Source organism: Lolium rigidum, chromosome 4, assembly GCF_022539505.1.
Source record: "Lolium rigidum isolate FL_2022 chromosome 4, APGP_CSIRO_Lrig_0.1, whole genome shotgun sequence".
NCBI classification, from domain to species: Eukaryota; Viridiplantae; Streptophyta; class Magnoliopsida; order Poales; family Poaceae; genus Lolium; species Lolium rigidum.
Window position 1 is genome coordinate 74,776,688 of NC_061511.1, and position 13,503 is coordinate 74,790,190.

General features: G+C 46.1%; 1 protein-coding gene across 1 annotated transcript in view; it reads left to right on the forward strand.

The window, feature by feature from the left end:
• The first annotated feature begins 10,348 nt into the window (after positions 1–10,348).
• LOC124647249 (protein REVEILLE 3-like) overlaps positions 10,349–13,503 on the forward strand; it is a 4,312-nt gene continuing 1,157 nt past the window's right edge. The window contains exons 1-4 of the mRNA XM_047187215.1: positions 10,349–10,473; positions 10,578–10,829; positions 10,911–11,121; positions 11,239–11,308. Coding sequence (XP_047043171.1) covers positions 10,349–10,473; positions 10,578–10,829; positions 10,911–11,121; positions 11,239–11,308 — 658 coding nt within the window. The remainder of the gene's footprint in view (positions 10,474–10,577; positions 10,830–10,910; positions 11,122–11,238; positions 11,309–13,503) is intronic.

Genomic DNA, 13,503 nt, shown 5'->3' on the forward strand with positions numbered 1-13,503 from the left:
CGTAGGCAATAGATTTATAGAATTGAATTGGTTCATTTTGTGTAGAAAATTAATTCTTTGTGTAAAAACTGGTCCATGCTCTTGTAAAAAGGAATCTGAATTGGCGTGAACTACACGTTTTGAGAATTTTTAGCAGTGTCCGACTTGTTCGAGATATCGGTTTGATGCGGCTTGAATTCTAGAGTCTCGCCTCCTGTCCTCTTTTATACTAAGCCCGGAGCTTGCCCGCCTACGACAGTCAAACGGTATGAAAAAACATGCTGAAATTAGTTAAATTAAAGGAGCATAATTTCATATTACAACAGCCAAACGGTGAGAAATTTTTGAATGACCAAACATTTTAAAAGCCGATTGTGTAGAGAAGATAATTCAAACAGATGGTATTAGTACAAAGTAATTTGCCGGGTTCATTACATAGGCAGGAACACTTTGCTTGGGTCTGTGGTACGGAATATTGACAATAACCTGCCTACTTCCTCCATCTCGGTTCAACCTGTACGTTGCTCAAAAAATTAGTTTGACCATTATTTTGGTTAATTAAATATAAAATATATGTTTAAAAGTTATACTATTCGAAACTTTTTTTAAATACGAATTTAATGGTATAGATTTTGTAGACATATAATTTATATTTTGTTGATTAAATTAACGGTTAAACTTTGTCTTAAACTGTGTGCGCGCCTGTTAAACCGAAACGGAGCGAGTAGTAAATAACTTTAGTGTACCAATAGCCAAAAATACATCCAAGAAGATCAATTGTACATATTCGGATAGCATGCCTAAACTGTACTCAGATGCATGCTGCATCACCAAGACTCTAGCTGCATATGCCAGTTCATGAACTACTTTATTTTGATGGTTAGGATCATTTGCTATCGAAACATAGACTAGGAACTCGTCTTTTAGTCTTGTTCAGGTATTTGCAGATATTCTTTATCACTGTTACATGCTCATATGACTCGGAGCATAAGAAACGTCAGGCCTAGTACCTATCACAAACATGATTGAACCAATTTCAAACGTATTTGTTGGATAATTAGGCACAATTTCCATGATTAATTCCAGAATATAAAACATGATGGCAGCAACTACTAACATGTGAAACTCAAACATACTAGATGCATTAATCAACATGAGTAGCAGCAGCGCAAATGGTAAAGCATCCATCGCTAAACATATCGAGATATGTCGCACGTACCGATCTGGTGGTGGTGGCGGTGGAGGTGTAGCAGATGATGTCGCAGCAGTAACGTTGTTGATGACAACGTTGTTGACGATGGGGACGACGAGTCGAAGTAGACGGCGTTGAAGACGACGGTAGGCAGCACCGCCCGACTTGGAAGGAAGGCGACCCGTGATGAAGAGCTTGAGCAGTCGCGCAGAGCGCTTCCCAAAAACCTAATTCGCCCTCTCCCGTACAGGATCGCAAGGACGAGCGGTTCCGGAGACCTGCTCTCCCATTCGCCGATGCACGTCGGCTCGCGGGATGGAGTAGGCTACGATGGCGGCGCAAGCAGAGAGAGGTGAAAACCCTAACTCGTGTATTGGATGTATTTCTGCGGTAGCCGGGCAGGAGATTATATAGGCTCGGGAAACCCTAGGCAACGTGGGCCACGCCCACGTCGCACGAACGTTTCGAGTCGGTTACGGATAGCCCACGATCCGGGAGCGACCCGAACCGACTAACTGTGACGCGTCCGTCTAGGACTCTGTTCGTTTTCCTGAGCTGCAAAAAGTAAGGAAAGTCTCGGCTCGAGGCTCAATCCACTCACCACGAGCGCGGCGCGCGTCGTGACGTGTCGTGTCGTGTCGAGTCTAGACGAGACGAGTGAGCGAGGAGGAGGAGGAGCGCGCGTGTAGCACTCCTATTCTCACTCACTTACTAGTGGTGGAACAACCCACCTTATAAGGTGGTCTAACTTCCTCCCAACTTTCCATGTGGGACTAAACTTCCCACTTCTTGCCACTCCCTAGTGAGCTGCCACCAACTTGGGCTCAAACTCACAAGGCTGCCACTATGTGGGCTTTGAGATTTATAGGAAAAACTGAAATCTAATTTGGGCCACTAAAAGTGGGCCCAATATTTCAACAATCCCCCACCAGATCTCAAATCCCAATTTAGAGATTTACCAATACTCGCTGCTTGTTTATATACCAGTGTTTCAGCGAAGACTGTTAAGTTGAACTTCCGCCTAGAACCTTAAGCTACATCCATTCACACTTGAACAATGGACTAAGCATTGAATTGCAAGTTTTGCGTGAACAGGGTTTCACTCAAAGTCATGACCAGTACATGGCTGCCAGTAGCCTACCCCGCGGGTGAAGCATATGCGTCATACTTCATGGTCTCTTCTTGAGTTTACTAGAGATCACCCAAATCTCATAGATTGCGACGTTTAACAATCGGACTCATATAGGTGTGTTATTTCAAGAATATTCTGTAGGACAGCATCTTTGCTAAAATAGCCAACTTAAACACATTAAGGCTTGTTGCCAACCTGCCTTACAGCAATTGAGAGTTGTGCATCTTCACATAGAGAGGGTTACATAATACTCTCCTCAATTAAACCACTAGTTTGTTCTTCCTGAGTCTTAATTCACGGGATCTCCGATCACAAAGGTTGGGTTACCACTATGGCATAACATCAACGGGTCTCAAACCCATCTCCTCGATGCACTTTCTATCACATTACGTGATAGTCCCTTTGTAAAGGGATCTGCTGTGTTTTTGTCTCGTTTGAATATATGTAACAGCTTATTACTCCGGAGTTTCGCAATTTCCTAACGGACTTCAAACGTCTCTTGACGTGTCTTGATGACTTCGCGTTATCCTTAGAATTGTTCACTTTGAGAATTACAGTTTGATTGTCACAATTCAAAAGGATTGCCGTAACAGTGTTTTTCAACCACAGGCAAGTCCATCAAGAGCTCTCGCAACCATTCCGATTCAACAAGTGGTTGTATCTAAAGCAAGTAAGTTCTGCTTCCATAGTTGACCTCGTCAATATGGTTTGCTTACAAGATCTCCATGACACCGCGCCACCTCCAAAGGTAAATACATACCCACTTGTGGCGTACGGATCAGCTACATCTCGAGATCCAATTCGAATCACTATATCCTTCAAGCACAAGCTGGGTGTCCCGAATAGTGAATCCCATAACTCATTGTACCACATAGGTAGCGCATGACCCTATCAAGTGCATGCCAATGATCAAGTACCCGGGTTTGACATGAACCTACTCAACTTGCTAACAAGCAAAAGAGATGTCGGGTCTAGTCGCGCTCGCTAAGTACATGAGTGAGCCAATGATCCGAGAATATCTCAATTGATCTATGGCAATCCTCCGGTTCTTGCGTAGTGTCACACTGGGATCATAAGGTGTTGAAGAAGGCTTGCTATCAATATAGCCGAACCGGCTCAAGATCTTCTCAACATAATGGGACTGCGTTAGAGTAATCCCACTCTCGTTCTTAATCAGCTTGATGTTCAGAATTACATCAGCTTCTCCCAGATCTTTCATATCAAAACTCTTTGACAAGAAAGACTTGACCTCGTGTATTACTTTCATGTTTGTACCAAATATCAGAATATCATCCACATACAAACATAGTATAACACCTTCGCCCCCACCATGGCGATAGTAAACGGACTTGTCAGCCTCATTGACAACAAAGCCTACAGAAGTTAAAGTTCTGTCAAACTTCTCATGCCATTGCTTAGGTGCTTGTTTCAGGCCATATAAAGATTTCAGCAACTTGCACACCTTTCTTTCTTCACCTTTTACTAGAAACCCATCAAGCTGATCCATATAGATTTCCTCTTCCAACTCTCCATTAAGGAAAGCTGTCTTTACGTCCATTTGATGAACGATAAGACCATAGGAGGCAACCATGGATAGTAGTACTCGAATGGTGGTAAGTCTAGCGACAGGTGAATAGGTGTCAAAGTAATCTTCGCCTTCTCTCTGTGTGTAGCCTTTCGCTACAAGCCGTGCCTTGTACTTTTCAATAGTACCATCAGGTCTTAGCTTCTTCTTGAACACCCATTTGCAGCCTACGGGCTTGCATCCATGGGGTCGTTCGACAACTCCCAAGTTCCATTAGAAAGAATCGAGTCCATCTCATTATGGACAGCTTCTTTCCAGATCATCCGCATCCGGAGATGCATATGCCTCTCGCAATGGACGTGGGAGTATCATCCACAAGGTACACAATGAAATCATCACCAAAGGATTTTTCAATCCTTCGTCTCTTACTCCGTTTAGGAGCTTCATTGTCATCCTTCTCAGTAACATTCTCATGTGATTGTTCAAAATACTCATTAGATGTACTGGACTCAGGAATTATCTCAGTAGAAATTCTAGCAATGCTATGCATATCTTTCATAGGAAACATATTCTCAAAAAATGTTGCATCACGAGATTCCATAATAGTATCAACATGCATATCGTGTACTTCGGATTGAACTACTAAAAATCTATATCCTACACTCCGAGGAGCATAACCTAGAAAGATGCAATCCACTGTCTTTGGTCCAAGTTTGCGCTTCTTAGTAATTGGAGTATTGACTTTCGCCAAACATCCCCATGTGCGCAAATACGAAAGTGATGGTTTTCTCCCAGCCCACTCCTCGTAAGTGGTTTTATCTTTATTCTTGTTAGGAACTCGATTCAGGACATGACATGAAGTCAACAAAGCCTCCCCCCACCATGCCTTTGATAAACCAGCAGTGGCTAACATGGAATTCACCAAGTCAGTCAGCGTGCGGTTTTTCCTCTCGGCAACCCCGTTTGATTGGGGTGAATAGGGAGGCATCCTCTCATGAATAATGCCATGTTCCTCACAGAATTCATCAGAGATTTTAGGAAAATATTCGCCACCACGATCCGACCTAAGACGCTTGATCTTTCTCTCTAGTTGATTTTCAACTTCGGCCTTATAAATTTTAAAGTAGTCTAAAGCTTCATCTTTAGTTCGCAACAAATAAACATAGTAAAATCTAGTAGCATCATCAATCAATGTCATGAAATATCTCTTTCCACCTTTTGTCAACACACCATTCATCTCGCATAGATCAGAATGTATGAGTTCTAGAGGTGCCAAGTTTCTCTCCTCGGCCGCCTTGTGAGGCTTCCGAGGTTGCTTTGATTGCACACAACTATGGCACTTAGAACCTTTGGCAATGGTGAAATTCGGAATTAAACTTAAACTAGATAGCCGAGACATTAAACCAAAATTAATGTGACATAAACGAGAATGCCAAACACTGGTATCATCACTAACATTGCCACAAATATGGTTCACTGACTTACTACTGAAATCAGAAAGCGAAAAGCGGAACAAGCCTCCGCACTCATAGCCTTTACCAATAAATTGTCCAAACTTGGAAACAACTACTTTATTCGACTCTTAAACAACCTTAAACCCATCTCTGCATAGAAGGGAGCCGCTAACGAGATTCTTGTTCATAGTAGGGACATGCTGCATGTTCCTCAGCTGCACGATCTTCCCCGAAGTGAACTTCAGATCTACCGTGCCAACACCACGAACGAAGCATGTGACCCATTCCCCATCAAGACGGAAGAATCCCGGGCGACCTGGTAAGAAGTGAACATGGATATGTCAGCACACACATGAACATTAGCACCTGTATCAATCCACCAACATGGAGATTGAAATACCGAAAGAACAAGTAAAGAGATTACCGTACCCATCAAGCATTGCTAGCGGTCACTCGTGTTGACTTGCCTCCCCTTTTTCTTGCGGTCCGCCCTCTCCGGACGAGTCCTTAGAAAAGTGGTCAGCCTCTCCACGGGTAAAGTAGCTCAGATCTGCTTTGTTTATCATCTTCTTCTTCTTGAAGGTTGTAGTCTTCATAAGCTTATCGAAGGAGGGCTTGTTATTCCCTTTGTTCTTGCTCGTAGGGTTTCTTCCGCACCATGTTGGCGCTAGACTCGACCCTCTCCTTTCTCGGTATTATCCTTAGCCCGAGCTTTCTCCTCAACATCAAGAGACGCTATCGATTTTCAACTGATATCTCCTGTCTCTTGTGTTTGAGAGTTGTGGCAAAGTTCCTCCATGAAGGGGGAACCTTAGCGATGATGCATCCAGCCACAAACTTGTCAGGTAAGGCACACTTAAGTAGTTCAAGCTCTTTCGCAATGCACTGTATCTCATGAGCTTGTTCGACTACAGAACGGTTGTTCACCATCCTGATGTCATGGAAGCTCTCCATGATGTACAATTCACTGCCAGCATCGGTTGCACCGAATTTAGCATTCGAGTGCATCCCGTAGCTCTTTACCATCCGTTATGTGCATGTACACATCACACGTACGATCGACAAGAATACTCGAACACATCCGACGAAGAGAGTATTGTTTTCCTTGAACTTGTTCTCGATCTTGGTCAGATATAGTTCCTTCAGGTAAACCATCACTAACTTCGAACACTTTCAGATGAGTAAGCCAGAGCGTGGCCTTCACCTGCCACCTCTTAAAGTGCACACCGGTAAACTTATCCGGCCTCAGTGCATCAGCAAAACCAGCCATTATTAACTCAGGAAATTGCCTACAATTAGGTTTTTGGATTGTTGGATAATTAGGCACAATTTCCATGATTAATTCCAGAATATAAAACATGATGGCAGCAACTACTAACATGTGAAACTCAAACATACTAGATGCATTAATCAACATGAGTAGCAGCAGCGCAAATGGTAAAGCATCCATCGCTAAACAGATCGAGATATGTCGCACGTACCGATCTGGTGGTGGTGGTGGTGGAGGTGTAGCAGATGATGTCGCAGCAGTAACGTTGTTGATGACAACGTTGTTGACGATGGGGACGCCGGGTCGAAGTAGACGGCGTTGAAGACGACGGTAGGCAGCACCGCCCGACTTGGACGGAAGGCGACCCGTGATGAAGAGCTTGAGCAGGCCGCGCGAGCGCTTCCCAAAAACCTAATTCGCCCTCTCCCGTACATGATCGCAAGGACGAGCGGTTCCGGAGACCTGCTCTCCCGTTCGCCGATGCACGTCGGCTCGCGGGATGGAGTAGGCTACGATGGCGGCGCAAGCAGAGAGAGGTGGAAACCCTAACTCGTGTATTGGATGTATTTCTGCGGTAGCCGGGCAGGAGATTATATAGGCTCGGGAAACCCTAGGCAACGTGGGCCACGCCCACGTCGCACGAATGTTTCGAGTCGGTTACAGATAGCCCACGATCCGGGAGCGACCCGAACCGACTAACTGTGACGCGTCCGTCTAGAACTCTGTTCGTTTTCCCGAGCTGCAAAAAGTAAGGAAAGTCTCGGCTCGAGGCTCAATCCACTCACCACGAGCGCGGCGCGCGTCGTGACGTGTCGTGTCGAGACGAGTGAGCGAGGAGGAGGAGGAGCGCGCGTGTAGCACTCCTATTCTCACTCACTTACTAGTGGTGGAACAACCCACCTTATAAGGTGGTCTAACTTCCTCCCAACTTTCCATGTGAGACTAAACTTCCCACTTCTTGCCACTACCTAGTGAGCTGCCACCAACTTGGGCTCAAACTCACAAGGCTGCCACTATGTAGGCTTTGAGATTTATAGGAAAAACTGAAATCTAATTTGGGCCACTAAAAATGGGCCCAATATTTCAACAGTATATGGCATCATGTTCACCCTGGGTTCGCACATCTTCCGGATGGGTGAGTCTTGCTAAGCCAGGTCCCATGCGACATTGACAAGAACACTTTCTTAGTCGAGTTCATATTGAACTTCTTCAATATTCAATATTTTGTTCAGCTATGTACTCTGACTCAAACCTACGAGCCGCATCGATCTATCTCTATAGACGTGATTCCCTCCTGTATATATGTTGCCTCACCCAAGTACTTCATTTGAAAACTCATTTTCAACGACTCATTGGTTTCTTGCAACATCTGAACATCATTTCCAAATGGCAATATGTTGTCTACATAAGTATTAGAAATGTAACTGAGCTCGCACTGAAATTTTTGTACGGACAAGAATCTTCCTCGCTCTTCGTGAAGCCGAACGACTTGATGACTTCATCAAAACGTAAGTTCCAACTCTGACTCGCTTGCTTCAACCCATACAAGGATTACAAAAAAGCCCCCAAACTTTATTAGGACTAGTTGGACTGGTAAAACCTTTGAGTTGTATCATATCCATGTCCTCTGTTAAATTTCTGTTAAGTAAAGCCCTTTTCACATCCATTTGTCAGATCTTCCAACTGAAGTAGGTTGCTACTGCTAGCATGATCCTGGCCGACTTAAGCATTACTACATGTGAGAAAGTCTCATCGTAATCTAGCGGATCTATGTGCTTCCGGACTTTGGCGCAACGCCCGCTCAACCTCGAAGGTTGCAGACTTGCCTGTAGTCAGTTCGCGCCGAACTTCTTCGAGTCGCACCTTACTACATCGTCATTCCGACTGAGAAACTCTTTCTTAAGAAAGACACCATTCCGAGTGACAAACTCTTCGCTATCCTCACGATTGTAGAAGCAGTAACCAAAATTTCCATTTGAATAACCAACGAAGACTAAGTTTGTCCGACTGAAGTCACTTGACGTAAGCCTCTTGGCTACCAGCTCCAGGTGTGTTGATCAGAGGAGGGCGTCGGAGGGTACCCTGCGCAGAGGAGCTAGTCGAAGTGGCGAAGGAGGATCTTTCCAGCATTGTTTTCTCCAGTTGCCGCGGGTGGATCTCGCTCCTATCCATATTTCCCACGGCGTTTCGGCGGCAGCTCTGCTTGAGGATGAAATCAAGTCGTTTGGAGTTGAATCATTTTCTAGACGTTGGATTTGCATGGACGATGGATGAAGGGGGTAAGGCAAGTCGTGCATTGCGTATAGCAAGGTACTAGATCCCAGTCTGCATCAAAGGGGATAACTACAATGACAACCGGGACTCAAGATATTTGAAAAAATGGGTTGAAAATCCTGCCTCAATCTATTAATTAAAACGGAGAGAATAGCCAACTTACTTTACAGAAAATCGGGCAAAAACTAATAAAAACAAACCATATACAAACTACTCACAAAGCCTCAAGCCCTACGCTCCCACAACATTCAAGCAAAATCTGCCAACACACACCCTTGACACTAGCACACAACACCTGATGAGAAGACAACAAAAGGCAATGTGCAATACCAAAACCACAGAACTGATCCTAACCCTAAGGACAAGCCGAGAGAACATAGATCACACATCAAGCATGTGCATGCGCCTTTCCTATGGTGTCGCTCTTCTTGTCTTCTTGTCTATGCACTTAAGAGACTTCTTCTTCCCGATGTCGGTTAGAGGGCAATAGCCTAGCTTCTCTTGCCTTTGCCCGTGATTGGCATCCCCGTTTGGAGGCAAGTGATCGCCATTCCATATACAAAGCTAGTAGTCTCCAAGATGATGAGAAAGTTGCAAAGTTCTTTTGTGAATTGAACATTGGAATTATGTGTCGGTGGAAGTGGAATGGGGGCGACGGCACATTTGATTGCTCAGGCAACTTCACATGAGGTCCAACACATGAGGTCACCATCAAGTCCACCTTCATGTGCTCTATTGGCATAGGCAAAGCATGTCTCGCACCCGAAACTCGGGCATGATCTGCATCACCAGAGCCACGACCACAGCAATGTCCTCACGCTTAGTGGTAGAAAAATTAGAGGCAAGGTGGACAACAACAACAACGAAATGTCACCAACACAAGGGAAGAAACAACCATAGAGCCCTGCTCCACTGTCCTCCGTGGAGCCAACACCGACCTCACTTAGAGGACGCGACGTTGGAATGGTGTTCGGCAAAGCTAACACAAGAGAGGGCCTGCTCAGAGCAGCCGTCACGCGCCCGTTCGGCTATTTATGTGATGCTTGTGTTGGATTTCATTTGCTGAGCTTGCGAGGCATGGCCGCTACGGTGCTACGGTCAGGCTTGGCCAAACTCGATGCCCTCGATCGGCCTAACCAAAGTGAAGCAAACTGGAGCTCCCAAAGCCGTGTACCTTATTGGGACACGTGAGCCTAATCCTAATGTTGAGCACGTTTGGTCTTGCTGTCGCCCGGTTTGTAAAGACATATTGCACGTTCTGCACGCCTCACACCGTCACACGGCTTCGATTATCGCGTCTCCGGCTGTCGACCGAACACTACATATACGCGCACGCTGCTAGCTACCTCCGTGCTTCATGATCACTTCACTGTAGTCTAACGCCTCATCACTCTAGGCTCTTCACTCTTCCTGACATCCTGTGACTGTGAGAGAGCTTCTCAGTTCTGGTCCTGCGAGAGATCCTCAGCTCTGCTCCTGCAAGAGAAATACGATGGCAGCGACGACGATGAGAGGCGTAAGGATGTCACCGTCGCCGCTGCCGGCAGCAGGGAAGAAGAACAAGCTCCGGAAGCCATACACGATCACCCGGCCGCGGGAGAGGTGGACCGACGAGGAGCACGAGCGTTTCCTCCACGCCTTGTACCTGTGAGTCGCCGTCTCCCATGTCTCATTGCTGTGCTCACCTCCTCTGCTCGCACTTGCTCGGAACTCTGAACTGACGAGCCCGCGTTTTTCTCTTTGGATTGCAGGTTCGGCCGCGACTGGAAGATGATCGAGGCGTTCGTGTCAACAAAGACGAGCGTGCAGATCCGCAGCCACGCGCAGAAGCACTTCCTCAAGGCCCAGAAGCTCGGCCTCGGGGAGTGTCTGCCGCCGCCGCTCCACCCTCGCCGCGCCGACCTCCTCCGCCACCAGCCGCCGCCGCTCCACCCCGACGCCGACATTCTCCTGCCGACCATGGACTGGCCATGCGCGTCGCCTGAGCCTCGTGTCCCGGACATTCAACACGACATCCACATGCTGGTGCCGAACACGGACTGGGCGTATGCGTCGCCTGAACCTTGCGTCCCGGACCTCCAACACGACGCGCAAGCCGGGGCATGGCCGGATCACGGGAGCGCTTCCCAGGACGAAGAAACCATCGAGCTCCCGTTGTCTCCCGACGACCTGCGCTTCGCCCAGGTCTACCGGTTCGTCGGCGACGTCTTCGCCGCCTCCGACGCGGCTGTCCCGGTGGAGGCGCATCTTCAGAGGCTGCAGCTGCACGGCGTGGATCCCCTCGTCCTGGACACGGTAAGCACTTCAGCTGCATGCTGAACCCGTGTTACCATATTCTACGAGCCATCACCTTGCTGGTCCTGTGTGTTCGGCCTTATCTAACTTGTCTTCTCTCGTGCTTGATTTGAACAGATCGTGCTGGTGCTAAGGAATCTGGAAGCGAACCTGTGTGCTTATGGCTTGCCGATGGCATGGTTTCTCGGTCGCCCGAGAGAACTCGATGTACTAACAGAGTTGTGAGGCTCAAGTGTTAACGTGTGAAACAATTTCGTAGGCAATAGATTTATAGAATTGAATTGGTTCATTTTGTGTAGAAAATTAATTCTTTGTGTAAAAACTGGTCCATGCTCTTGTAAAAAGGAATCTGAATTGGCGTGAACTACACGTTTTGAGAATTTTTAGCAGTGTCCGACTTGTTCGAGATATCGGTTTGATGCGGCTTGAATTCTAGAGTCTCGCCTCCTGTCCTCTTTTATACTAAGCCCGGAGCTTGCCCGCCTACGACAGTCAAACGGTATGAAAAAACATGCTGAAATTAGTTAAGTTAAAGGAGCATAATTTCATATTACAACAGCCAAACGGTGAGAAATTTTTGAATGACCAAACATTTTAAAAGCCGATTGTGTAGAGAAGATAATTCAAACAGATGGTATTAGTACAAATTAATTTGCCGGGTTCATTACATAGGCAGGAACACTTTGCTTGGGTCTGTGGTACGGAATATTGACAATAACCTGCCTACTTCCTCCATCTCGGTTCAACCTGTACGTTGCTCAAAAAATTAGTTTGACCATTATTTTGGTTAATTAAATATAAAATATATGTTTAAAAGTTATACTATTCGAAACTTTTTTTAAATACGAATTTAATGGTATAGATTTTGTAGACATATAATTTATATTTTATTGATTAAATTAATGGTTAAACTTTGTCTTAAACTGTGTGCGCGCCTGTTAAACCGAAACGGAGCGAGTAGTAAATAACTTTAGTGTACCAATAGCCAAAAATACATCCAAGAAGATCAATTGTACGTATTCGGATAGCATGCCTAAACTGTACTCAGATGCATGCTGCATCACCAAGACTCTAGCTGCATATGCCAGTTCATGAACTACTTTATTTTGATGGTTAGGATCATTTGCTATGGAAACATAGACTAGGAACTCGTCTTTTAGTCTTGTTCAGGTATTTGCAGATATTCTTTATCACTGTTACATGCTCATATGACTCGGAGCATAAGAAACGTCAGGCCTAGTACCTATCACAAACATGATTGAACCAATTTCAAACGTATATGTTGGATAATTAGGCACAATTTCCATGATTAATTCCAGAATATAAAATATGATGGCAGCAACTACTAACATGTGAAACTCAAACATACTAGATGCATTAATCAACATGAGTAGCAGCATCGCAAATGGTAAAGCATCCATCGCTAAACAGATCGAGATATGTCGCACGTACCGATCTGGTGGTGGTGGCGGTGGAGGTGTAGCAGATGATGGCGCAGCAGTAACGTTGTTGATGACAACGTTGTTGACGATGGGGACGACGGGTCGAAGTAGACGGTGTTGAAGACGACGGTAGGCAGCACCGCCCGACTTGGACGGAAGGCGACCCGTGATGAAGAGCTTGAGCAGTCGCGCAGAGCGCTTCCCAAAAACCTAATTCGCCCTCTCCCGTACAGGATCGCAAGGACGAGCGGTTCCGGAGACCTGCTCTCCCGTTCGCCGATGCACGTCGACTCGCGGGATGGAGTAGGCTACGATGGCGGCGCAAGCAGAGAGAGGTGGAAACCCTAACTCGTGTATTGGATGTATTTCTGCGGTAGCCGGGCAGGAGATTATATAGGCTCGGGAAACCCTAGGCAACGTGGGTCGGACGCCTCTTGTCGTCCCTAGCAGCCATGGCGGCACGGTTGTCGGCCATTATCTTCTCCGTGCTCTGCGTGAACGCAAAGGCCTGCGCCTCCCGGACAAGATCGGCCTTGGTAGCCTTATGGCCTCATGGACGAGGTGGAAGGACTGGACGGCCTTGATCGTCGTCTTCGCCGTCGAGGGTGACCGCTGTCCCATTCTTCACAGCTTGTAGGTAGGCCGCAAAGCTTGTCATCCACTTGTTGTTGTCTTTGAGCACCTCCCAACAATGTACCATATGGAAGCCCTTCTTGTGCGTCGCCCTGAACTTCTGCAAGGCGCGAGATACCTGCAATCATAGCCGCCAATGATGCACAATGACGCAAATTGACGCAAGGACGCAAATTGTCTACAATGATGTGTTGGAGATATGCCCAAGAGGCAATAATAAAAGTGGTTATTATATATCTTTATGTTTATGATAAATGTTTATATACCATGCTAAAATTGTATTAACCGAAACATTGATACATGTGTG